Source organism: Chionomys nivalis, chromosome 8 (assembly GCF_950005125.1).
Source record: "Chionomys nivalis chromosome 8, mChiNiv1.1, whole genome shotgun sequence".
NCBI lineage: Eukaryota > Metazoa > Chordata > Mammalia > Rodentia > Cricetidae > Chionomys > Chionomys nivalis.
Window position 1 is genome coordinate 64,214,755 of NC_080093.1, and position 26,908 is coordinate 64,241,662.

The 26,908-nt window shown below is 52.1% G+C and overlaps 1 protein-coding gene across 2 annotated transcripts in view; it reads left to right on the plus strand.

The window, feature by feature from the left end:
- Window positions 1–26,423, plus strand: part of Fam53b (family with sequence similarity 53 member B) — a 105,608-nt gene extending 79,185 nt beyond the window's left edge. For both annotated transcript variants that reach the window (XM_057777015.1, XM_057777016.1), the window contains exon 5: window positions 22,569–26,423. In XM_057777015.1, coding sequence (XP_057632998.1) covers window positions 22,569–22,928 — 360 coding nt within the window. In that variant the 3' untranslated portion in view covers window positions 22,929–26,423. The remainder of the gene's footprint in view (window positions 1–22,568) is intronic.
- The last annotated feature ends 485 nt before the right edge of the window (window positions 26,424–26,908 follow it).

The following is a 26,908-nucleotide window of genomic DNA, read 5'->3' on the forward strand; positions in this document are numbered from 1 at the left end:
TCACTATGCAGCCAAGTCTGGTCTTTCTGCTTCTATGGGCATGTGTAACTGTGCATGACTCTGTTTTGTTTCTTTCCTTTCCCCAAAGTGGGGACAATACTAATCTTGCCTCATGGGGTTGCTATGAAGACCACACAAGCCAAAGGGTGCAAATCATCCACCACATCTGGCCAGTGACCAGAAGCTGCTATTGTCACATCGTCATCTCAGGCCCATGCTGCCTCCCTCATTGCCTTCCCTGGCACCTCTGAGGCTCAGGCTTGGGCAGGACGCAGGTGGCAGATACCCATCCTCTCGGTTGCCCTAGTGACCTGGGCTCCTGTCCTCACTAAGGCTTCTTCATCTCTGGCCTCCTCCAACTGGTAAAAAGTCCTTCCTTGTAGGAAGAGGCATCTTTTTAGCTCTTACCGTGAGAGTAGAGCAAAGGCTCCGGTATGGTAAAATTAACCAATACTTAAATTATATTACTAAGAATAAAACATTCTCGTTCCATTAGGGAGCACAGTCGTCTGGCAGGCAATTATGTCTTCTGTGCTGTCGCCCAATCATCCTGCTATAACGTTAACTCCTAAGGCTATAAATATCTTTAGTAGGTTACCGAAGATCTGCGGGCACCGAGACGGAGCGAGCCTGGGACTGAGAGGTCAAGGGCTCACTCCTAGCTCTGTCATTCTTTTTTTTTTTTTTTTTTTTTTTTATTTATTTATTTTATTTTTTTTTTATTTTTTTTATTTATTTATTTTTTTTTTTAGCTCTGTCATTCTTAAGCTGCAGCACTCTGAGCAGGTTATTCATCTAGGCCTCAGTTTTCTTTCCTACAAAATGGGAACGATAGTGCCCAGCTTCTGAGACCTACGTGCCTTTGGTAAGTATCAGCTAAAGGGACAAAAAACATAGTTCTCATTGTACCTCAAAGACTAGAGATGGCATCACTCCAAGTTCTGGGGAGGGTGCTCTCAGCTCACAGATCCTGCCATCTTGCACGTGGGTATTGTTCACAGCAGGCATCCTGCAGTTGCATGCAGGCCAACTGTGGACTATACCCTGGGGGAAAGCCTGCCAGCAGAAGCAGCTGCCGACTGATGTGGTGGCAGGTGGGGCAGGGCTGCTGCACTCTGTCCTTCCCTCCACTGTCTCACGCCTGGCTGCTAACCTCCCAGGAGTCTCTCCACCCATCCCATCCTGCCTTTTCACGTGGGGGAAGGGAGGGAACCAAGCAGGCGCAAGCCCAGTTTGGAGGCCTTCCCTGAGACTGTAGGAAAGCATGAAGCTTCTGAGTGCTCAGAGCTGGTTTTCTTAGGCCCAGATTTGAGGTTGAAGCAGGTGCGGGAGGGCTTGGCTTGAACCCATCCATCAGCCTTACGGCTGAAAGGGTCATGTTGTTGTGTCCCTGAGGAACCTGGGGCCCAGAGGGATGAGGCTCTTTGCCCAAGATCACTGTGAGCTAGATAGGGCCTGGACAGCGACCAGGCCTGCCCTCTCCCTGGCACTCCCCCAGCTGGTCCTCTGCCACCCCTGCAAATTGAGAGGCCATCGCCTCCTGCTCATCTCTCCCACTGGTTCCGTCCTGTCTCCTCTGCTCTTCCTGGGCCTGAGTGACTTGTCACGGCTTTGCCCTGCATTCCTCAGGGCTGCGGTGGTGTTTTCTCTCCCCAGGCAGCTTCCCACACTGACTAATCCCATCCAGGCTGGAAGTGGCAGAGCAGCTTGAACAGACAGGGCAAGTGAGCTGGGCCTGGTTCTCGTTTGAGGTCTTGAATCGTTAGGCCTTTGGCAAGTTCCCGAACCTCTCTGAACCTGAGTGCCAGTCAACAAAGCAAAGCAGAGCTCCTCTCGGGCTTTATGGCCACAGTGAGAGAGCGCAGCCTTGGGCACTGCTAAGTAGTAGTGCCCTTTCAGGAGACCTCCTTTCCGGGTCCTCTCGAGTCCTAGTAGAAGGTCTGAGCAGGGGTTGCCATTTCTGTTTGATGAATGAGGGAGATCCAGCTCTGAGGGGAGGAGACGGTGGTAGATGTAGGCAGACCAGGACACAGCAGGTTGAAGCTGACTTCCTCTAGCCCTACCAGGCCTGTGCCCTTCCTGGAAGTCTCAGGCTCACGGAGGCAGTCTCTGCCCATCTATCCCTCTGCATCTCAGAGGTGTGTGTCCTGCTTCAGGGCTTTTGCCATGCCCCTCCCTGCCTGTGGCCTCGAGCTGGGACAGATGTTCCCAGAACTTCTGAGACTTGATGTGTCTTTGTTTCCTCAGGAAGCTGGGGTGTCCCGGTGCTACAAGAAAGAGGGCTCTTGGGTGGAGGGGTGTGTCATTTTGTCATGCAGAGGCAAACAGGTTTGCAACATCTCAGGGAGAACCGAGACTAGAGAGCTGTGGGGGTGGTGGCAGCCGGCCGCAGCCTGCTATAGGGCATGTTCCAAGGGCATTTCCTGTTGATACTGTCCTTGCCCGCACCCACTTCCTTTCCTCTCCTTGTCTCTACCCTGGGCCCCCTGCTGGCTGCTAGCTGGGTGTGCTGTCTTGGTGCTCTAGTCTGCCTCTCTGAGGACTGGCCCTGTGTGGTGCCTTTACCTGCTGGTAGAGCTCCTCCTGTATGGTGTCTTTCCCTGCTGGTAAAGAGTGTCTCTCTAGTGACATCTGGTGATGTTATCTGCTTATTTTAGGCAACTCTCTTTTGGGCCCATGCTCATCCTTTCAGGCAGATGCTGGGGTAACCCCAAGATGACTCAGGACCCCTGTGGGTGATTTTGCCTTCCCTGGTATTTCCTGCTGCTTCCTTCCTCACTGTGGAACCGGGGACAGAGCCTTCCTCTCAGAGCCTCAGCCCCACACTCATGGGTTTGGGACTTCACTGCTCCTGGCTGTTAGGAGGACCAAGTTGTGTGCTGCTGGAAGAAGGGTCCACAAGAGGTCCCTCTGTCCTTCTTTTACCCTTCCCAGTCCACTGACTTTGGAGCTTCCAAATGTACACATCAACATTGTACTCGAGGCTCAGAGCCCATGTTTCTCACACCCCGGTCAGCAGAGTGAAGAGCAGGGCTTGGGGCTTGGGCCGGTGCAGAGTCTTGCAATGGCTTTCCACTGGTCGTACATTTGAGTAATTTCGGCCCAAATTTTCCACTTACAAAGAGGGATGCTGACAAAATTGGGTCTCTTTGGGAAGTGGTCCAGGTTAAATGAGATTGTATTTCCAGAGTCCCTGGCACATGCTTCCCCAGGGTCCTCGCTCAGGTCTCCCCTGGCTGTCACTGCTCCTAGACCTCTCTCCCCCCGATGAGAAGTTCCTGAAACAGTGACACGTACCTGCTCTGGGTGATGGCTTTCTGTCATGCATGACTCCTGGGCTGATTGCAAGAGTGCCTAGGCATTAGGATCTGCTGACTGGAGCCTTGCTTTAGACCTGAGGAGAATAACATTTGGGTGTCTCACATCTGTTTTGGCTTGTCACAGTAGGGAAGAAATACAGCAGTTGGCTAGGAGCTGAATACGTATCCTGGCATCTCCAGCCTCCTCCGAAGTGATCCATGGCCACAGGCTTGAAATTTAGAGGGAAGTCATGAGAGTTGGCCGACATGGGGAGGAGAAACAGAGAGCAGCTTTGACCTCCCTGCGGGACACAGGGGCACTAGTGCATGGAGAAGCTTGTGTCCTCTTATACCTTGTATTTATTGTGCCTTGTGTCTTTAGCTGCTGGCCTCACAGTTCAGATGCCTAGGGCTGGAAGCACAGGACAGTCTGGAGACACAAAGTGCCAGCATAGCCATTGAGAGCCCCAGTCAGGGATTGGTGACTCTCAAAAAGCAGTTTTCAGTGGTTCTCATTCATTGCTATGTGCCTGGGATTGACTGCTTCTCTTTCCCCTCTTGGAGGAGATGCCTGGGGAAGATGGGTGAGCCCAAAGTGAAGCCAGAGCAAATAGAGCTTTGGAGCCATAAAGGAGCAGTCTCTAAGGCACTTAGATACCAAGAAGAAAGAGAGTCACCCTTCCCAGTGTGATGGGAGAGAAACAGTGACATTAGACCAGAGCGAAGTTTCTCAACCTCCATGCTAATAGCATTGGGGCCTGTGCTCTTTGGCCTGGAAGGGAACTTTCCTGCTCTGAACACTAGATCTTAGACGTGCCCCACCCGCATTTGTGACAGGTAATGTTTATTTGGAAGCAATATGGCCCAGGTTCAGAACCATTAATGAGTGAAAGACCTTGACCCCCTTTGAAAGCTGGTCTCTGAGGAAAGCAGAGCCCTCTGAATCAGACAATGGCAGGGGGAGACACCTGCTTGGTGCCTGCTCAGCCCAAATGCCATGCAGGGTAGGGTAGAGCTGGGCAGCAGAAACACAGGCTTGCTGCAAAGGTTTCTGTTCCTGGGACACCCTCCCAACTCCCCCCATTATTGGCCCCACAATTCCTGCTGTTTCCATTTCTGAGTCCATGTCCCTAAGGTCCAAGAAAGATAGTGACATTGTCAAATGGCCTCTCAGCTCACTTCTCTTGGCTCCTGAATGATGCCAGGGTCTCCCCTGAGCCCTTGCAATGAGGCCAGGCAAGCAGGCTTTCTGCCAGACAGCCGCCAGCAGTGTGCGGCCCTGCTTTTCATAAGAAAAGGCACCACAGCCCCACTGCCAAAGCACAACGCCATCTTGTCCATTAATCAGGACTTCAGGATTCTCAGAGCAGTCTGAGCAACTGCCTGGCTAGAGCCTCTGATTGCTGTCACCTCCCTGTACACAGCATTGGCTGTTAGCCGCTGCCCCCACCCCCATACTGCGAAGACTTCTGCAGAGTGGGGCTACCCCAAAACCTTGGAGCCTGTTTAAGGGGCTAAGACATTTTCAGGTCTCAGCAAGAATGGAGGAAGCATCAGAACTAATTATTTTTATTATTGCTCTAATTTTCCATGTTCTCTTTCAAATATAAGAAGATTCTAGGTTAGTAAGTCCCCTCCTCCTTGAGAAAAGGCTTGAAGCATGGAAAAGAAAACGGTTCACCCAGTGGAGGCGATGTTGGTGCTTATCGTGTACCTGAGGCCTCCAGGGAAACCCTGAGCTGCCTCAGCTGCCCCTTTTCACACTGACACAGGCCACAGGTGCCCCGGGACTCCCCCTTGAAGGCTAAACCTGGTCATTACTTGTAGCTGCCTCCATGGCAGAGGACCACAGTTAATATTGTTGCCCATGGGCCCCTGTCGTGCAGGTGACACTCACATGGCTCCATTTCATGGTATTGCAGGTAGAATGAGACAGACCCTCAGGAAGCTAGTGAGTGAACCCTACCACCCTTACCCAGTTGGGCACGGATAGGTTTGTTCTGAACAGCTGAGTTCTGTGTCAGCCAGACTAGAGGAGGCTCCGGGTGGGAAAGCTGATCCGCAGGGCCCTCCTGTCTCCTTCCCCCATCTTTCCTTCATAGTGCTGCCTCGCCCTACTCCCACCTCTCTGTCAAGCCCTGGGTCTGCCCCGATCTTTCCAGAGCCCACCTACGGCCCTCTGGGAACCAGAATCCTGAGCCCTCCCAGCAAACCAGGGAGGTCCCTCCTGGGCCTCCTCTGTGGCCGAGACCTTTGAGCAAAGTGTTTTGGAGCCATTCCTGGTGGGAGGACTATGCATTCAGAAACTCAGATACCCTGCTAATTTGCAGAAGGCTGCTGAATGCCAGGCAGGTCAGCTGGAATTAACGTGTGCTTTGCTGAAAGAACAGAGTTGCCACCCACATCTCCATCCATGTCTGGGCTAGGAGCTGCCCTGGAATTCTAAAGGGAAGGAGGAAAGGGCAGTGAGCACCCCCTCCTCTGCTAGCCCCAATCCCTGGGGCCTTTCATTGGCCTTCAAAGACTCAAAGTTCCTTGGTTTGCTGGCAGAGCACCTGCAGGGCCGTTACTCGTGTTGCTGGGTTAGTGGCCATGGTTTCTGCTGTCACTGGAGGAAGTTGTAACCATGCTGATCCAGCCAAGTGGCAAGCCAGCTTTTCCAGTGTCCAGTTGTAGAAATAGGCTCAAGTGCTTAGTAACCAGGGTAAGTGACTAGAAACCATCCAGGCCCAGCTCCTTTCTTTGCCCAGCTCTGATTCTCTATAGACACCATCACTGCTGGGCCAGCTGACTGTCGGCCAGGGGCACTGGGAGCAGGCAGCTGATAGAAGCTCCTGGAGTCACGTCATCACTGGAGCAGTGTAAGCCACAGACTAACCCATCCCTTCTCCCATTCTTGCCAAGTCTCGGAGCTTCTGGCCCATGCAGGCAGCCCTAGAACGTTCCAGAGGTTCAAGAGACCAGATTTTTCTAGAGTTAGAGCTCCAGGTGGGGCCTTGCCCACTCTGTTTGTCCTTTGCCTCTCTGGATGGAAGGAGGCTGAAGGGACCCATTCTCCCAGTGTGTACGTCGCACCCCATCTTTCAGGCTGCCAGGGATGAAACCGTGGTTTTAATTGGCTTAGTTCAGTGGTGGAGGCTCCAAAGCTCTGGGAGGCGAATGGACTGCTTCGCCCTTGGAACCTGCTGCCAGTGGACACAATGTAGCTGTAGGAATGAAAACAAGAAAGAGAGGCCCGCAGGCTCCGGGTTTTTAATTGGCACCATTCTCCTACTGGCCCTCCAACCCTCTTAGGGCTCTGTTTGGGCCGCTGGGCCTGGGCTGCGAGAGATGGAGCCTTTCACACACAGCTTCAGACTGGTTTAAGTGGACCTGTATGGATTCCTGCAGGCATACTGAAAGAGCCGGGCACAGTCACCGTTTGAGAAGGCCTGGGAAATTGGTCAGCCACCTGCAAGTAGTGAATAGCAGGAGCTGCTGAAGCCGCCTGGGCTTCAGTGGCCCCGCAGCCCTGCCTCGCTGCAAAGAAAAGAGTTTTGTAAAGCTGCAATTAATGTTTCTCCTTCTATCCATTGGAAGTTGCTTTCTTGCTCTCAGCTGGGCCAGTGGGCTCCTTGCTTCTCCATTAGCCGGAGCACCGCCACAGTGGATGGCGGCTCTCAAGACACGCATTCTTGTCGGCCACTGAGGGAGGAGGGGCCGGCCCCATCTTTTGTGTGTCTGTTTCACTCCCTCACTTTGCAGTGAGAAAATCACGTGAGGGATTCTGGTGGGGCAGGCCCAGAAGTCCCTTCAGGACTGCCAGGTTTTCTTCTGTGCAAACACCGAAGTCTCACTGAGAAGGGACAGGGGTGGAGATTAGCAGGGAAAGGACACAAGAAATAGGAAGTAGAGAGGTAGTTGGCCTTAACACCAGAGATGTCTACCAGCTTTAAGGGTTTCCCCTAGACTCTCCCTAGCCTGCCAGATAACTACTGAGACATTCATGGCTCCTACGTAGGTGTGCCGTGAGAACCAAGATGGAGAATGCAGCTTATCACCCTGGTGTCACCGCCTTGGACGGTGAGCATCAGTTATGAGTGCATGTGGGTCTCTATGGCGCACTGACCTCCAGTGTTCCAGGCTGCGCGGACATTGCTACCAAAGGACGTTAGCCTCCCTGGCTGTGGTTATGACTGAGCACAGTGGCTGTGAGTTAGCCTGAACACCCGTCTGTCAGGCCACCTAGGCAGCACCCACTGTAGGCTGACTGTCCTGTAGGAAGGAGGGTTTAGCTTTGAGAAGGTGGCATCTGGGCCACGCCAGGCTGCCCATCTGTCCCCTACTGCCATACCCTCAAAGCTGGCCTTTTTTTTTTTTTTTTTTTTGGTTTTGTTTTTCGAGACAGGGTTTCTCTGTGGTTTTGGAGCCTGTCCTGGAACTAGCTCTTGTAGACCAGGCTGGTCTCGAACTCACAGAGATCTGCCTGCCTCTGCCTCCCGAGTGCTGGGATTAAAGGCATGCGCCACCACCGCCCGGCTTCTTTTTTTGTGTGTGTGTGTTTAGTCACAGTAGCCAGAGAAGGTGTTGGCGTGAGAGCGAGACAGTCCCTGTGGACTTACCCATGCATGGCCGGGCTTTCCTGTACTTCATGAAGATCTCCCTGGCCTGGTTACAGGACAGATGTCTGTGGCAGCCACACCCGACAGGGCAGGGTTCTCTGGGGTCTTCTAAATGCCCTGGGATGCAGGTGCTGTGTTGTTAGGTCCTGCCAAGCTTTTAGACGGACATGAACAAAAGCAAAAAAATTAAACCTATCAGGAAATACACAGTTATATTGAGGTGTGTCCCTGGGAAAGTCAAAGCCGCGGAAACCTGCCCTGGCCAACCCTTCCAGAGCCTGTCGGGGGAGCATGCCAAAGGGGGTACACAGAGGCCTTGACCTTGGGGCTTCTACATGTTCTGCGCCTTCTGCATGGCAGTCCCCAAGGAGAGTAGCACCATTCCCTTCCTGTCTCTTTGAGCCACTCAAGTGGAGCTATGAAGACTTCTAGTCCTGGGTCTGGCAGACAGAGCATGCTCCAGGCAGGGCCAGGCTTCATTACTAAGGTAGAGCCCCCTCATCAGCAGTCCCTTGGGGCCCTCTTGCTACCTTTCTTCCTGTTCCAGAACCTCCACCTCTTGCTGGGATCCGGCCCAGGTCCTGCCTGCCCTCAGTGGACAGTATGGAATCCCACCAAGATTGCCCTGCCCAAGAGTGTGGCATCAGGGGCTCCTTCTCTGCATCAGATCAGATTGGGGAACTTTTCTTTTTTTTTAGGTGAGAGGGCAGGCTATCCCTGGCAGGTATCTGATGGGCAAGAGTTCAGGGTGTGTCTCTTTCTCCCGGATACTAAAGCCAAGCAAGTGTTTTATTTACTTCCAGGTAAAGTATCCAGAATAGTAGCCCTCTCTAACAGGTCCTCCTGTTAGACTCAGAGGACATCAAGGAGCCACATACTTTGTTCACTTGCCTCTGGCTCTGTGGGTAGAACCTGCTGAGCCCAGAGAAGCAGAATGTGCCCAGGAATGTCCTGCCACACCCGTTGCCCGTGGGCATGTCCCCAGCCATTTACCCTGCCTGGGCATGCTGGGGCATGCCAGCCAAGCCCAGCTGGATGCTGCCCGGTGCTTGCCTCCTAGGACCCCAGTGGTCAGTGAGTACCAGTGTGGCCCTTCTTCCTTTCCACGCATGCCAGAGGTTCTGTTCATTCTGCCTCTCTGGGGATTGTTTTTCATCACACTCGGTGCAGCTGGGCACCATCAAGTGTTGTTTAAACCCTTTGAGCCAAGCATTGCACATGATTTCATCTGAGCTTGGCTACAAGCCCTTAGAGTACAGTTTTGTTTCCCCATTTTGCAGATTGCAAAGAGAAATTCAGCATGCATAAAAGAGATGCTAACGCTAAGATCAGAGACAGGTTGTACCCCACATATGCTTCCCTTCCCTCTGGGGCCTCACATGTGTTAGGTAAGGTCTTACCACTGAACATCACCCCAGCTCCTTGTCCGTCCTTTTCAGCCTCTCATTAATTCGCCCACCGGCTCATCCATCTTTGTTCTAGCAGGCATCAGGATCAATTAATGTGTACTAGTTCTCTGGCTGAGGTCTATGCAGGTGACTACCCACTAGGATTCTGGCAGCCTGCCCACGTATGGGGCTCCAGCCTGGAGGACATGGGGTTCTCTCTGCTAGGCACAGAAGGCTCCAGGAGGGCTTTGTGGGGGCAAGGCTGGTGGACATTTTAACTATCCTATGAAGTATGGTGCATTTCCCAAAGGTAAGAGAGCGAGTTTAGTTGCTATGAGGTCAGCAAGATCAGACCCTTGGAAGCACCTTTACTTAGAGGATAGACAGAGATTCAGAGAGGCTATGGCTGCTGGCCCCAAGGATGCATGTAGATCCCTATTGTGATTTGGCCCGGAGCAGGAGGGGAACACTGCCAGCCACAGAGGACAGCCTTGGAGGGCTGGGGACTGCTTCTGATTTGTCACTGCCCAGGTGGGAAGGTCACAGGAACGAGACAGCTCTTTCCACAATGCTTGCTTGCCTTTTCTTTAGGATTTAGAGTTTCCCCTCCCAACTTGAGCCTAGCACTTTGACTTTGGTCTCTACATCTCATCCGAAGATGTAACAGGTGGAACTGGGGTCCATTGCACATGCATTGGAAGTGTTGACACCAACCCAAGGTGTCTTCCACGTTTGTGCTGAAGTGTTCCCCCAGAACCCTGTGACAAGCCGGGAGACTTCTCCTTACCCACTCTGGGGATCTGGGTGAAGCAGGTACTTACTGCCTTGGGAGTCTAAAGAGCAACACTTTCCCAGGACAGGAAGCCCCTTTCTAGCCCTAGGCAAGCAGGCAGATGCAGCAAGAAGAACACTGGGGCCTCATGGCAGCAATGCCCACCAGGGCGTCTCCTATCCTGTGTTCTGTAAAAGAACTCAGTGGCCACACACAAAGGCTATGAGATTTACCATAAACAGGCAAGTGTCCACACGGGTATATTTCCCTCCCACCCCCGTTCTTGTAGTCTTTTTCTTTTTCGTTTTCTCATCTCAACCTCAAATTTAATTGGTGATATTAGGAAAAGAAAGCTGGGCCTGGTAGGTTTTGTTGTTGCTGTTTGTTTGATTTGGGTTTTGTCTATGTAGTTTTGTATAATTCTTACCAATAAAGAACATTTACCAAAAAATGAACTATGAAGGAGATGCACCAAAAGCTTTAACATGGCCGGGCGGTGGTGGCGCACGCCTTTAATCCCAGCACTCGGGAGGCAGAGGCAGGTGGATCTCTGTGAGTTCGAGACCAGCCTGGTCTACAAGAGCTAGTTCCAGGACAGGCTCCAAAACTACAGAGAAACCCTGTCTCGAAAAACAAAAACAAAAACAAAAAACAAAAACAAAAGCTTTAACATGGAGATGGGGTGAAGGCTTCTCTCCTAAAAAATACAAGTTGACTGAAGATTTTATCCTTCATCCCTCTCTTAGGGTATCCTCTCCTGAAATAAAAAGCCATGCAGACATATTTTTAGATAGTACATTCAAGTTTGGAAATTAAGAATAGTATACATACAAAGAAATCCTCGTATTTCCCAAAGGCTCAACTGTCTGTCACTGTGACAGAAATATCGGAGGAAAGGTTATCAGGCATGGTTGCTTGGGTCTGTGGCAGCACAGACTTTGTGGTTGGTGTGCATGGCAGAAGGGACCTATTTAGCTCATGGCAACTGAGAAGGGATAGGGAGGAGACCTGTCAAGGGCATGGCTCCAGGGACCTAGCTTCCTAACACACGACACCACCCTCGAACAGGTTTGTTCAATTCTTCCTGTCTAGCTATGAGTGCAACGTAATACAAACAATTTTAAACGTACTTAAAATATGAGACACCTTGTGAGTAATTTGTTTACTTTTTGGTAAACCAGTCATGCATTCCTCAGACTTTGTAGATGACAATGTTATATTGCAATACCAAAAAGTTGGACACACCACCAAGGTGCCACTCCCTCCCGATAGTGACACAGGCTGGGGTCTGAGCCTTCACACATGTGAACATTCCCATTTGCACCTATGTATTTTATGTGTATTGGCATTTGATCCTCATGTCCGTGTAGCATGTGCATGCCTGGTGCCCATGGAGGCTAAAAGAACATTATATCCCTTGAAACTGGGCTTGCAGTCAGTTGTGAGCCTCCGTATAGGTGCTGGGAATTGAATTCTTGTTCTCTGAAGAGCAGCTAGAGCTCTTAACAACCGACCCATCCCCTTAGCCCAGCATCCCACAGGTGATTTTTGTGGCCAGCGTGAGCTGCCTCCTCTGCTTTCCCGGCTAGCTGCAGGCTGTTTATTTTGTGGGTAAGCCTGCCTTTACCTGGCTCCATTCATGACTCTGACCTGTTTCCAGTCTTCTTCAGCTGTGCTCTGCAATATGTGTGACTCCTTTGGGATGTGGCAGCTGCATCTCCCATAGGATGCACTCCCTCCAGTAGGATTGCTGCTCACAGGTGGTTGGTCACATTTAGATGATCTGCTTTCTGCCCCCTCCTGGTCAGACATTAGGTTTTTGCCAACTAGATAGGTAGGCAAAGAACTGTTTCTCTGTGCCCCTTGTCCTTCCTCCTCTCCTCCCCCTTTTGTGACAAGGGCTTGCTCTGTCGCTCTGTTGGCCTAGGACTACTGTGTAGGGCAGGCTGACACCTTAAATGTGCATGCACTCTCCTGCCTCTGCCTCCCACTGCTATGTTGTAGACTGTGCTCACCACAGCTCACTGCTGCTACTTTAGTTTGCATTTCTGAGTCAGTCGAGTGTCTTTTCACGTATTCAAGAGAGTGTTTGTGTCCCCTTTCTGTGTTCTTTTTACTGCTCCTTTTAAAAAACAGCTGTTGCTCTTTCTCTTCCCAGCTGACATTAGGGAGATTAGCTTTGGTTGTGGTTTGAGTTACAGATATTTACTTGTAATTCGTTCTTTGTTTTCTGACTCTGTGGCATTCTTGTGCTTTCCTGGGACGTAACTCATGCACTGCATTGCTCATGCATTTGTCACATGCAGTGGGCGGTTTGGAGTTTCTTCGCAGAACTCTGCAGCCACCACCACAGAGATGTGCCCACTGGTCATTATTCGCCAGCCCCTGGCAAACACTGATCTCTGTTCTTTCTGCAGACTTCTTCATCCTGGGTATCACACAACACACATCCTTTTTCTGCAGACTTCTTCATCCTGGGTATCATTTATGAACAGAGTCACAAACCACACCCTTTTCTGCAGACTTCTTTCGCTCTGTACACAGCTTCCACACTGCAGCATTCTCAGTTCCTCATTTCTGATAGCTTTTGCATCATTTTTCCTCTTCGACCTTAGTGAGTGATGAAACAGAGGCACTAGGGATGAGTTTCTCCGGGGCACCTACCTCAGAGCTGAACCACTGGATCTCATGAAAGCGCGGAGTTTGGCATTTTAAGGAACTGTCAGATTGTTCAGCCCGGTGGCTCAGTGGCAGCAGCATTGCACGTGCCACCTGCTTTTGGCATTTTTGACATGCACATGTTTCTGTCATGTTTAATTATTTCTTTAATGGCTCTATATTTTGAGTTTTCGAAAGGATGGTCAGCCTCTAGATTATAAAACAGTTCTCGCATCTCCTGCTCGTCCTCTGTGGCCTTACGTTGTGGTCTTTGGTCTGTAGTCATCGTGTGCACACTGTAAATGTGGAGCCACTCCGCTGCTTTTGATACACTCCCATTTGTCTCAACTGGAAACTCAGCTTCTCCTCCCTGCTTTGAGATTCCATTGCCACCAGACATTGTGCTGTGTCTACTTGGAACGTCGACTTCTGCTGTCTTGGTCTCCACTGACATATGCACTTGCTGTGTCTTTCTAGCACTCGAGGCTTTGCTTAAACTTTATTTGCTATGGGGTTGTCTGTGGGATTAGCCTGTATTGTTGGCTACAGAACTTTCCAGGCTCATGCCATCTGTTTATTCTCAAAATGAAATGAAAATATCAAATATGAAATAGCTGGGCATGGTGGCATACGTCTGTAATCCCCGCCCTTGGGAGGCTGAGGCAGGAGAATCAAGGGTTTAAAACCAGCCTGGGTGACACAGTCAGACCCTATCTCAAAACTCAACAAACCCTATAACCATGCAGCTTGAGACCATGGGTGCAGGCGTGCTCTTGTGCCTTGGGTTGAGGTCACGCTGGGCTTCTAAACTGACTCACGGAGAGCTGATGTCTTTTTCAGATTGTGTCTTTCCATCCCTGGCACAGGGAGACAGTGTCTGTCCAGTTCCTGTTGGATGCTCTTTACAACTGTCTTTCACCAACTCTATGCATTCTTAGACATTTATTCCTAGGTGTTTTATCTTTTGTGTGGCTAGCCTGTCTTCTTGGTCTTTACTCAGTGTTTTATTGGAAATTAAGGCAGTTGGTACAGATTCTGAACCAAAGCTAAGCTTTTAGATGCTGGGCTGTGCCCTACTGTGGGTCATCTAGGTCCTCTGAGCCCAGGCAAGGTTGGGCAGAGAATGGCAAAGTGCACTTAGCCCCTTCCATGGTGGCCTCCATTCATTTCATTGTTCAAAAAGTCTGGGACTTTGTTTGAAGCCCTCACCTGGTACAAATAAGAAACTGAAGGTCCCAGTGGGCATATCACATCACATCACATCACATCACATCACATCACATCACATCACATCACATCACATCATATATTCCAGGTAAAGTCTGCCCAGCCTTTGCTACACCATGTACCTCCCTTCTCTCCCTCTCTTCTGGGCCTGTTCCAGAAGTTGTGCGACCTGATTACACATCCATTAGCTGTGTAAGTCCCTTCTTCCTTCTGTAAAGTGAGGTGACCACATTGGCCAAGAGTGGCTCACTTTTCCAGTATGGATTCCTATTGTCTGAATTATATTCCATGGATAACAGTATCTAGAATGGGGATAAGGGCTCCAGAGGTGGAGCTGAGAAGGCCTGATGCACATCAATCAGTACTGCCTCCCTCCCTCTGCACATCAGCACTGACTCCCTCTCAGTGCACATCAGCACTGCCTCCTAGAGCACATCAGCCCCACCTCTGTGCCCCAGAGTTGCTGTGGGCATTCTGCTGCCTGTACTTCCCTGAGGGTTGTGGTCTCAGACAGCATTGGCCTTGGCCCCCAGCCAGATCCCTGTGTGCTTTGGAAAGGTCCCTTGACGTTGTTAAGCAAAGAATCCACTTCACCCCAAACTGTGAGCCAAATGGTTTCACAAACTCCTTCCTGAGTCTGCGCCGAGTGGAATGTTCAATGCAGAAACAAAATGTTTGTTTTCCAGTGGTGAGGGCTCAGGGAGGCCCTCGAAGTTGGCCTCCACACCCTCTGTGTTCAGGCATGCCATCTGCCATCCTGGGGCCTATAGCAGGAACAGCAACCATCATGTGTTCTGTCGGGTGCCAGCAGAGAGGGGACACTGGCTAATTGCCGTTCAGGAGATCTGCAGTGTTCTGGACCTCCAAGGCCTCTTCTTACCTGCAGCACTCTAGGTCTGGGCCCTTCAGTAGGCACACTGTGAGGCAGTCTCTGAACTAGGCTATGGGGCATGACCTGTATGACTGGCAGGGAACAGAGGACAAAACAGGTATTTGAGCTCTGCTCCAAAACGCAGTGTGCAAGGTTGGGTTTAGTAGGGGGAGAAAGAGCATGCCAGTGGAAGGAAAGCATGCCCAGTAGGAGCTGGGCAGCCAGAGCTGTTGGCAGCAGAGGGAGTTCACATGGCTGCACCATCCTGAGCATGTGGGGAGCAGGGCCAGGCTCTGGCCTACCTGAAAGGTGTGATCCAGTGAACATCACTCTAGCCGATCCTTAAGAACTCTGGGTCAGGTGGTTATCTTTGGAGTTCCCTGTTGTGAAGCAGCCTCTCCCTGGCTGCATCCTATTTGATGGGTGACATCAAGACTCTGCCAAACCCTGGGTGTGGTCCTGGTGTCTGACTGAGGTTGCTGGCCCTAGGTCTATTCTTCACAGGCCCAGCTTCTTAGGCTGTGCCTGTAAACGGACTGTTCCAGAATTGACAACCCCTGAGTTAGGTTGTTTTCTTACAGTCCAAACTACCATCTGGACCTGCAGCCTCCAGTATTACCCTGGACTAGATCACAGCATGTAGACTATAACAGGAAGGTGCTCCCAGAAGTGCAGAAAGGGAATTGCAGAGCAGAGATAGCCAAGGCCCAGAGTGACTGTGGGTCAAAAGGTCCTGAAGGGGGATCTCACAGCTTTATGGTTCTGTTCCTAGGGTGTCTCTGAGAGGGGCACGATTTTAGCAGCCATATAGCATACCTGGCTTTGACTGTATGCTGGCTTTCCTGGACTGGAGGTAGTTGGCAGAGTTTTGAAGCATATCACGTCCCCCTAGTCCTTGTTCCCTTGTTAGTAAGAAGGGACAAATGACTACCTGAGCTAAAATGGGCTCTGTAGTCTGTCACCCATTGGTGTAGCTTCAAGGGGATGGGTGTGCCACAATCCCCTAGCATGGGGCAGATGCCTGCAGAGCATATGCTGGCTCCTAAAGATGGGCACTGGGGAAGCAGTGGCTCAGGAAGGAAGGAGGGAACCTCCCCAGTGATGGCTTCCACACAACAGCTATTTACTGTTCCCACCAGCCTGTTGGCTTCTGGAACATGGAGTCTGGGAAGAGCCCAGAGTCTTTGGTGCCAAATCAGTGGTGCTATCAGGGCCCCAAGGACCATGACTTATTTCAGCTTCTTGTCTCAGTCCTTGGCATCCTGGCTTTCCCACCAGGTTTTCCACTCAGCGTTTCCCACATGCCTGAGAGTCAGGAGACCATCCAGGCTCAAAAAGGCCCGGAGCACTACACAGAGAGGTGAGCTGAGCACAGTCTTGTTGACCCTGCTTGAGAGTATGTATAAAAGACCGGACATGGTGGTCTTTAATCGGAGCACTCAGGAGGCAGAAGCAAGTGGATCTCTGTAATAGTTTGAGGCTAGTAAGAACTACATAGTGAGATTCTCTCTCAAAATAAATAAACAAATCAAAAACAAACCCAGGAAAACTACATGCTTTGTCAGCCCCAACACAAAGGAGACATTGAGAATTTGTCTCTTGGCCTGTTGTTTTTAGATACTTGCACAGTTCTGTTGTACAGTGTCTGCTTGGGCAGGAAGTGCCTCCACTCAGGCAGATCCAAGGACTCAGCCCTATGCAAGGCCAGCTAGAGCCAGCCGCCCACCTGGCCTCATGGACTGACCTTGTTGTTCTGGTGTCTTAGAAGGACTTGAGGAGACTCTGAGACCTATAACAGAGAGGGCGATAATGTTTGGCTTTTCTTTTAAGTCTCTACTTATGTGTTTGTATACGTGTATGTGCACATGTGTGTGAGTATGTTCAGATGCTTGCATATGTGCATATGTGTGTCTGTATGTACACACGCATGGAAGCTAGAGGTTAACCGTGGGTGGTGTTCCTCGGTTGCTATCACCTGTTTACTCCTTTATTCTATCGCATATGTATGCATGCTTTCATGAATTTGGGTGTACCACATGTGTGCAGCAGCCTGTGGGGGCCTAGAAAGGGCATCAGATCTCCTAGAACTGGAGTTGCAGGTGGTTTTGTGAACTGACATATGGGTACTTGGAATCAAAGCCAGTCTTCTCCAAGAGAGGCAGTTGCTCTTAACTACTGATCTATCTTTCTATCCTCCATCCTTGTTTTTTGACAAGGCCTGTCTTATCAGGTCAAGCTGGCTAGCCAGCAAACCCCAAGTATCCGCCTATTCTTGATCCCTAGCTCTGGGATTATAAGCATGCACCACTACACCTGGCTTTTAAAAATTCCAAACCAAATCTAAACAACAACAACAACAACAAAAAAACAGATTGTGGCGATCCAACTCAAGTCCTTGTTGCTTGTGTTGTTGTGTTGCTTAGTGACTGAGCCATCGTGACATGTTGTTTTTATGGGTTCATTAAAAAAGGGAAATGATATGGGAAAGAGAAGCAAGCATGGCAGCCTTGAAGCATGGTGACTGCAGAGGGACTGGACACTTTTTGTCCAGGAGAAAGCATGTCTACACTTGGTGAACATCGCCTGTCACCACCAGACACTGACATCCTCATGCAACAGCTGTGCTTCGAACATGGCTGCTCAAGGGGTGGTGTCTCTAGCAGCCTTGGCTTCCTAGCAAACTCAAGGTGGTAGTGCTGAGGGCCCAGCAGCAGCATCTGCTCAGGGCGTGGCATTCCTGCTCTAGAAGGAACAGAGGAGGAGTTCCTGGGGAGAAGCGCCCTGGAGCGCAGATGTGTGACGGACCCTGTGGTCCCACATGCCGAGCCTTAGGTACCGTGTTTTAGTTCCAAGAAGTAGAGTTTGAGTCGGGGATTATTAAGCAGGTGGGTGATGGAGGGCAGGGAAGCTGCCAAGACTTGGAAAGGCTGTGTAGCAAGGCAACACAGGAGCTGGGCCTCAGCCTGGGGCTCAGGTAACATGGCTAGCCCTTGAGATGTCATTCTGCTGGCTGCAGGACAGTACTTACTTCGCTTGTGGAGTTCATGTTGAGCTGGGCGGCCCCTGCGAGGAAGGTGTCCTTCAGGCTTCTTAGCCCCTAGGCATTCCTAAAGGGACAACTGTGACCTTGCAGCAGCCAAGCAATGGAGAGTTGGTGCTTTGGTTTGGCTAAGGGAACTCGGTGGGATGTCCGCAGCCCACTCCCTGTCCCCAGTTTGCTTCCACTTGCCTTTGAATTTCTTAAAATATCCCACTGGAACAGCTAACTCCAAAAGAATAATGCATTTCTCAGGTGAGGCAGGAAGCAAGGCCACAGGGCACCAGAGAAGCCCTGTGGCTTTAGAATCTAGGTTGCCTCTACTCCTCCTCTGAGGCCTGCAGTAGGGTGAGAAGGATGCTGTGCCATCTGTTCTTAGGCATACACCCCCCACACACACCAGCTGGCCTGTCTGTGTCCCCAGATGCCCACTTCTTAGTATGAGGGACAGAGCTTATAAGCTTGGGGCCCTTGGCACCCAGGCAGCGTTCCCTGGGCGCTGGGGGGGTGGGGAGGGCGGGCTTTGCTGTCATCTGCTCTGCTCAGGTCTTACTTAGCCTTCCGTGTCACTGCTGAGGAAACAGATGGTTTGGAAGCTTAGAAGATCTTTCTGAGGTCCCCTTGTCATGCTTGACAGGTTGGCCCATATCACCTGGAGAAGGGAACAAGCTGATCTGGCACAAGGCTTGGCAAGGCAGTTGCCCTGTCCAGACGCAGGGGCCGAGGGTATGCTGAGCTGACATGTTTCCCTCAGGGGATTGGGATCCAGGAAAGAAAGAACCCCAGGAGTAAGCTGCTTTCATCACTGCCCAGCCCAGAGCCTCCTACCCAGAAAGAAGATGCTGGAACAAGTCTGTGTATAATAAAGGCCCTATGGCTGGGAGAAGACTTAGCAGTGTTTTCTGGCTGGCTGGGTGCTGAGCCAGAGACCCAAGCTAGAGCAACAGTCTGGTCAGTGGTTCCTGTTGTGACCGACCAGAGCTGAGGGCTGCTTGGTTTGGTAGAAAAACTCCCTGGGCATGGTTTTGTTCTAGAGTCCTTCTTGTGGGCTCGAAGAATGGGCTCAGTGTCTCTGGTCATTAGCCTGAGGCCATAAGGACAGTTCCCACTGAGCTTGACGGCCTGTAAGAAGTGGGGCGCCAATCCATGGGCCTCAAGAACAGAAGTTGTTGGGTGAGGCAAAGCATGTCGTAGAGTGGCAGTCTCACCCTGGGATGGTGTGTTCACGTGGCACTTGGAACATCACCATTCTCTGCTTTCCCCGGACTCTTTTGAGGGTACGCAGGTGTCCATGCAGTGCTCGCTCGCTCTTCGTGGGAGCCGCCTGACCGGCTAGGAGGGTAGGCAGGAATGCTGAGGATACAGTGGGCCTGAGCTGGGTGCACAGTGTGTGTCTCCACCTGGGTGGGCTTCCCAGGGATGGGATTCTGGACAGAACACTTGCTGCCTCATTATGGCAGCGCGTTATTCCCTGGCAGGTGGAGCATGTCACCAGATGGAGCGTTCAGTGGAGGCTCTTGTTTTTAACTGTGGCCAAATGATTGAATTTTGAGTCATCAAAGTTTTCCAAGTGCACTGGCTTGGCGGGAGTGGGGGTGGGAATGGGGGAAACACACGGACGGACGGACAGATAGATGGCTCTGAGGGGATTTCTGTGATATTCCGTGATTTGCCTGGGACAAGATGTACCACCTAGACATGTAGCTTCCCACCCAGCTAAGAAGCAAGAAAGTCTCAGTTACTACAGACAGTCGGGGGAAGGGTGGCCCCCATGGTGCCCTTGGCCATGATGCCATACGAGTCTGATTCAGCTTCTGAAATGACCTGTGGGACCTTGGCACTTTTTAGGTCTAGCAAATGGATCCTCAGCACCCTACCGTGGGCTATGTCCCATGCCTAACATAGCTGCTGGTGTTTTCACTGCAGTAGCAAGCCTAGAGCCAGTCACTGAGGAGCAACAGAGTGGACTTGGGCTCTAGAAGCCAGGGAAGTCTTCATCTCTGCACTAAAGGGGCCACATCTGCTAGGGGTGGCTTCTCCGCAGGTGACACCTTCTCATTGCCATTCTTACATGATGAAGGGGGAGAGGGGCTTCCTCCGGCCTTATGGCACTAACCCTCAACCAGGGCTTCACCCCCATTAACCCTTTAGGCATTGATATGAATTTGGAACACACAGTCTGAATGCATATGCTGTTACATTGGCCACAAAGTTGGGACCTATTAGCTGCTGGGCAAGATCAAGGTAAGGCAGGATGGCCCCAGCAAGATAAGGAGAGCACAGTTCTAGAGCCTTGGGCAGGGAGCATTTCTGTTGGGCCCGACCTCAAGGCCCCTGCCTCTGTTCACTTTGCAGCTCACAGAGAACAATGAGGCATGTTCTGGCCTCTGACACACTAAACAAATGTGATGACATTCTAGTACCGTTGGTGTTGCCCATCTAGCAGTCAGTGAGCACTGGAGACACCTGGGCACTGACTATCCATGGCTCTTTGCTCTCACACAGCTATTGAGGCAAAAAGATGCAGTGCTTAGCCAGGGATGCAGCAGGGTGGGTTGGGCTCCCGAGTCCTTGACTAGTCCTAGCCTCACCCCTAGGCCTCCGCCATCCATGCACTCTGGCCCAGGAAGGAGCTGCCAGTGCTGAGCCCCTCCCCACTTCTCTCTCTTGTGCCACGCTCTGTTTCACTCAGCTCAGGTCGGTGGCCTGAAAGGCAGAAGTCATCCCTGAGTCGCATCCAAGTATTGCTGAGGCAGGGAAGGGATGTGTTCTATGACTGTGGGCTACATCGAACATCAAATAAATCTCAGCATCAGCAGGGTCTTATAGCTGTGGGCTCTTCTGGCCTGGGCCTGAATCTTTTTTCCCTGAAACCCAGAGTTGAGCCCCTCAGCACCCCAGCCTGTTCCTTTCTCTTTTTTTTCTTGATATTTAGTTATTAGGCATATGGGGGGAGGGTGCTCTGGTGAGCTTGTTGAAGTCAGGGGACAACTCTCGGGAGTCCTCTCCTTCACCACGGGGATCCTAGGGGTTGAACTCAGGTCATCAGGTTTGGTGGCAAGTGTCTTCACACATTGAGCCATCTTCTCTGCCCCTCTTTTCTTTTTTAATTGAAAGATCTCAAGAAAAGTGGACCCATCAGCAGGGTGTATCTTACAGAGTGTTGGAACAGCATGTGTGCCTGTGATAGGCACAGCCACTTTGCCCTAGAGAGGGCACCTTTCATCCTCTGTCTGTTGAGCCTGTTCTAATAGCCTGTTTGCTGTAGTGGCTAGCAGACATAAATACTTCAGCCTTTGAAAGGATTGGGGCCCTTGGGACAGGCCTGTGTCTTTCATCACTTGGTGAGAGGCAGCAGGCGCTATTAAGTTCCTGTGCACTGGGGAGAAGCCAAAGTCTGCTCCTCTTTCCCAGTTGACTGCAGGGCCTATGAGGGCCATCAGGCAAGCCACAACCCCCATCCATGTCTGCTTAGGAGACCCACATCTGAACTGTTTGGTGGTACCAGTGTGCCGTGTCGGGGCTGACACTATGCTCAGTGGCTTCGACACCATCTTTAGCTATACTTGGTGTTGCACTAGGGAGAATCTCTTGTGCAGCCACACTTCCTCTCTGGGGCTAGTAGATGTCCCACAGTTAAGGTGGGGACCGTCACATGTCTTTCAGATGAGGCTGCAGAGGCTCCCAACGAGTGCCGGCTAGAAGCAGCGGGAGCCTGACCTCCTGCTGCAGATTGGTGTGGGTCAAAGCCACTGCATTTTCAGCCTCAGTTGGAACCCAGAACCCGTATTAAACCAGATATCTGGAAAGTTCTGAATACCCAGTTGGGACATAGATAAAGATCTCTCGCACCACCCTGCCTCGCTCTGGTCCTGGAAAGTGGGTGGGGTAGGAATTATGGCAGCGGCGTACCCTGGTGATAACTCCATCTGACTCAGCTCCCTTCTCATAAGGTGGCATTGTGTTACATGCTCGCTATCGCCCTGGTCTGTGTCTCAGAGGACATGCAGACTCTGGATCACTCACGGATTTTATTTAGTACAGTGTAGCCATGAGTATTCATGTCAGGGCCAGAGATGTAGTTCAGCGATACAGGGCACAGTTAGCACACGTGAGGTTCTGGTCCAATCTCGAGCACCACCACCAAGAAAAAAACATATTGTTTCTGTTTTCATGTATACCTTCCACTGTCTTCTCAGACTCAGTCACAGCCTCAGGTAAAAAATATTCAGGAAGAACTGTATCTGCATAGGACGTGTGCATAACCCAGGGTTAGCAGCTACTGAGAGGGTATTTACATCATAACGGGTCCTGTCCAGATCCTGAAGCTGACCACACTTGCAATCTCATACAAGGATTGCACACTGAAGAGGGAGAACCAATCCCAGATGAGGGACATCTGGAATGAAATGGCCTTAGCAAGGCTCACCCTCCTAGTCTACTGAAAATGCCACAGATGGACCTGTCTCACTGCAACCCACAAGTGTGACCTCATCCCGTTCGCCCTCTATAGTAACTGCAATTGTATACCTTTTAGCAACACAGTGTTCAGTAGCTGGGGGTACCTCTTCATGAGTAAGTCTCACTCATGGTGGACTTGCTACAGCCTGGCAGATGAAGTGCCAGCTAGGCTTTATAGGGCTTTGTAGGGTGTGTGTGACCCGAGGTTCCAGGAGACCGGCCCTTCGCTGACCATCGTGTCTCTTCTCCCACAGAACTGTCAGGCCTTCAGCAGCCTCAGTTGCCTGAGCGTGGGGGTGGAAGACCCCAGCTCCCCAAGCCCCTTTGCCCTTGTCAGCGGCACCCGATCCTGGACCGCCCTGCTCTCAGCCTCCAACCCGGGGGGCCGGACCCCTGCCGCGACCCCGGTTCCAGAGCCTGCTCCCCATTCCTTCGACGATCACTTCCCCTGCCAGGAGGACCTGTCGTGTGAGGAGTCGGACGGCTGCAGTCTTGACGAGGATTGCTGCAGGAAGGGGGAGCCGGCCGCAGCCTGGCAGGGCCTTGGCACCTGCACGAACAGCCTCTGCTCTCTGGACGGCGAGCTGGACATTGAGCAGATCGAGAACAATTGAGGGGGCTGTGGGCTGCGGCCTGGGGCAGAGGCTCTGCAATGGGTGGGCCTCGCTCCGGGCCTTAGGTGGTCACCAAGGGGGATCCTGGCTCCTGGGTCTGGACCAAGCTTCCAAAGGGAGCCCATCCACTTCCCAGGGAGCAGCTGTCCCCCTGCGGTGCCCATACTTGTGAAGGCAACTTGGCCCCATCTCACAGGCAACTGCTGGCCTCCCACCAGTTCCATGGAACTACTGTAGCCCAAGAACAGGTTTTTTGGTTTGATTTCCTCCTCTTTGTTCCTCATGGAGTGCTGGGTAGCCATTCTCCAGGAGGGCTGGGCCAGCTGCGTCCCACAGGTAGAGTGCCAGGGGCCTGAGCCCACTGTGGCCTCGCTCAGGTTCCGCCTGGGGAGTTGCCCAAAGCCTCCTTTACTTAGTTTACTCCGTGCCTTCTCTCCCAGGTCTCCCTGCCCCCGGCTTGGGAAGGTTCGGGAGACGCCTCTTGTAGTGGCACCAGACCGTGTGGCCTTAATCCATTTGGGGCACTGTGCAGGGGTTCTGGGGGATAATCCATGTCCCATTTTTGGGGACCAGGGGATAGGTCAGGGATGACCAGAAGCCATTCATACTGGGTAGGTATTTGGTGGCTGTGTTGGCTGAAAGGTGGGCCCATGAGTTCTGCCAGCACAGGGGCTGTCCTGACAAGGCTGGCACTGGCAGCCTTCCTACTCCCCAGTCCCCCAGGGCAGAGTTAGATGGATTCAGCCGAGTGTAGAGATGTCAGTGACAAGATGACCTCTTCATAGTGTCCTCAGGAGCTACAAGCAGGTGCAGGAGACTTGGACCTGTCTACATTCCTGGGCAGAGGGATGTCTACTGGCCCTTTGCAGGCTGCCCACTTGGCAGGCATCCCTCTGCAGTGACCTAGGCTGGGGGCCCGCAAGTCACACCATTCCTAGCACATGGTTGCTTGTGCACAGACCCCCGCTGGCTTTCACGGAAGTGTACTGCCCCTCCCAGTCCGCTGATGTGAGCCTAGCCCTAAGGTTCTTCTCTGCGGGCCCAGCCACAGCACGGCTTGAATCACACTCCCCCTCGCAGCTCCTCACTCCCAGCATAGTTCCCAGAGGGTCTCTGTTCAGGCAGCTCCCCCAGTCTTCTCTGCGGACATGCCACAGGGCTCTGCACTCTGGGACTCTGGCTTTTAGCAAACTTGGCATCTTCTGCAGACAATAGCAAGTGGGCTGGCTTCCACAAGTGGCTTGTTTTCCCATAAGGCTAAAAATAACTGGTGCATTCTCTGGAGTTCATGGACATGTGATCTAGGCACTTCTGTAGTCACTCTGCTGTGCCTACCCTCCGTGGTTCCATCCTCTGCTGGTTGAGCCCAAATGGGTTATCTTTCGCCTAAAGAAAGAGCTCCATGGGACCCTTCTGTTTAAGCTTTGTCAATCCATCCAAAGGACTGGGGCTCAAGTTCTGATGTATAGGTGATGTTTCTTTAAAATCTGACCCAAAGGTACAGGAAGTCCCACTCCTGTAGCCCCAAGTTGGGTAGCATGGTGGGTCCATGTGGTGGTGGGAGACCAGCGGGACTCAGGGCACCAGAAAGCCAAAGTAGAAAGCTGGCAAAGTCATGACATGGGAGCCCTGCCTGGTGCCTTGTGGCGGCCATACTTTCTCTGTATAAAACCTGGAGGAAGGTAGCCGAGAGGGTGTGGGAAACACGCCAGTGCCCAGAATGCCCACAGTGAGAGGTTCCGAGTCTGGAGTCGCCTCACAGTCCCTAAATCCCACCCCTCCTAAGGACAGCAGAGGCTGGGCCTTGTCCCCGGGCCCATTTCACACAGCACGCTAAGGCCAAAGCATCCACCAGTAGCCAGCTGCCTGTCCTGTGGCCTGGGACCAGCGGCTCTGGTGGCAGGTGTGTCTTAAAAAGCTGTTGTAATGGACGGCTTGTCTTGAGACTGCTGGCTGAAGGACAGTTATCATCCTTCCTTTTGTACACTGTTCCCTGGGCAGTAATGCTCCAAACCTGGGGTAGGGCTGGCCCTTTTCAGCTTCCTCAGGCCTCTCTGGACTGTCTCTGTCCCACTGAGGCCTCAGTCTGAGCCCCCAGCATAGTAGCCAGAGAAGATGGCAGGAGCTTTTCTGCTTAGAGGAAGACTGTCTTCATTTGCTTTTTGACATTCTTTTAATTGAGCAAAGCAGGTCTCTTCTGGAAGGTGCCCATGTGTCTTTCAGCAGCCATGCTACCCAGACTCACTCATCTGCTCCATTCGCTGGCTCCAGCACCTCTGGTCTTGGATCTCTTGGAGGAGGCTCCCACGTGCTTGGCACCACAGACAGCAAGCAGAGTGGCTTAGCCTCCAGCAGTGTGGCTTCAGTACGGGCGACATTAAAAGCCTCCCCTCCCTCAACCTGCCTGTGAGTGTCATCCCCCAAAGAAGCTGAGGGTGTGCTTGGCCACCCATTTGCCTAGGGAGCCCAAAGGTCTATAGCAAGGTGTGGCCCCACCAGGGCCAGCCAGGGGAGAGGGCTATCCATCACATTGCACCCCTGCTCACTCCAAAAGCCACTGAGCTGAAAGGAGTTGCTCTCTGAGTTCAGGGTGGCGGCCTAGACAGTTTACATGACTGGCTGCCCACGCTTGCCTTACTCATGGGTGGTGAAGGTAGAACCCGGTTCGCACCCATGGGCTTCCTCGTGCACAGGCCCGAGGAACTTGTTCGCCCACACATGCAGATGTGCAGAAAGCCTTACTTAATTTTTTTTTTCTAAATTTGTATGCAGAAAGAAAAGTTAAATAAAAGAAAGGTCCACACTAAGCAGGAAGTGCCCTCTCCCAATTTCCAGATGGGTCAGCAGACAGATGGCATCGTTTTTCTCGGGCTCATTCAAGGTCCACAGCAGTTAGAACTCACCCCTGGATCCTGTACCCCATTTCCACTGATGCAGTTAAAATTACTTGAATGATGGCCACTTAAAATGTAAGCTAGGTGCCAGGGCTCAGGGACCCTCTGCCCACGCAGCCCAGATGCTGCCCCTTGCCACATCCATGCTGTTGGTCAGACCCCGTCCCCCTGGTGCCAGGCCCCTTAAGGAGGAAGAGAAAGCTATTTTAAAATTGCGGACTGATGGAGCTCCTGTAGCCTAGGTAGGATAGCCTGACCTCCTAGCATGGTCTCATTGACAAATGAATTCCATTGTCAGTGTTGGGGATGTCCAGGGGTCAGCAGCAGATGGGCCCGCAGGTTGTCCTGGGGCCATGTGTGCTGTCCCCGCCAGCGGGCAGCGGTGGTACTGTTTCAGGTAGTACGGTGACTGGCGTGGTGAGTCAGGCCCCCACCAGGGCAGCAGTCCGTGGGCAGCAGCCTGTGCTGGGTCTCTTCACTAGCACCACGCACCGCTGCCTGCCCTCCCACACAGGCCATGACTGCCTCGCGCTACGGTCGCTCTAGTCTCAGGAATTCGCTTGTTACTTTTACTGTGTAAATAAAGCTTCCTGGTCCAACACCCGGCTGCCTGGGTACGGCTGTGTGGTTTTTGTTGGGTGCAGTGAGCCAGCAGCTCTTCTGTCCCCTCTTGTCCATGAGAGCGTCGGCTCTGGGCTGGGAGGGCCGTGGGGTGGATTCCTGTCCTCATGCCTTGGGGACAGACTGTGGGAGCAACTTCTAGAGAGAGCTAGCCAAACCACCATCACAGCCTCAGAGGAGGAGCCAGAGACCTAGGCCGCCATGAGGGAGTGGGGGCGGGGGCACATGCTACCCTGTTATTTCTGAGGTGAGAGCTAGAGAGGAAGCTGACCTGGCTGAGAGACAGGGCCACCAAGAAGAGTCCCGACAGGGCCTGGGCAGCCAACTTCCTTCTCCAAAGAGCAGCACTGAGGTATAGCTGGGCTGTGAGCTCAGGGCCTCTGCCCCCACGGAGGGCAGCACAGTTCAGAACTCTTGATTCTTGGGCTGTGGAGACATTAGAACACACAGTTCACCCCCCAGAGT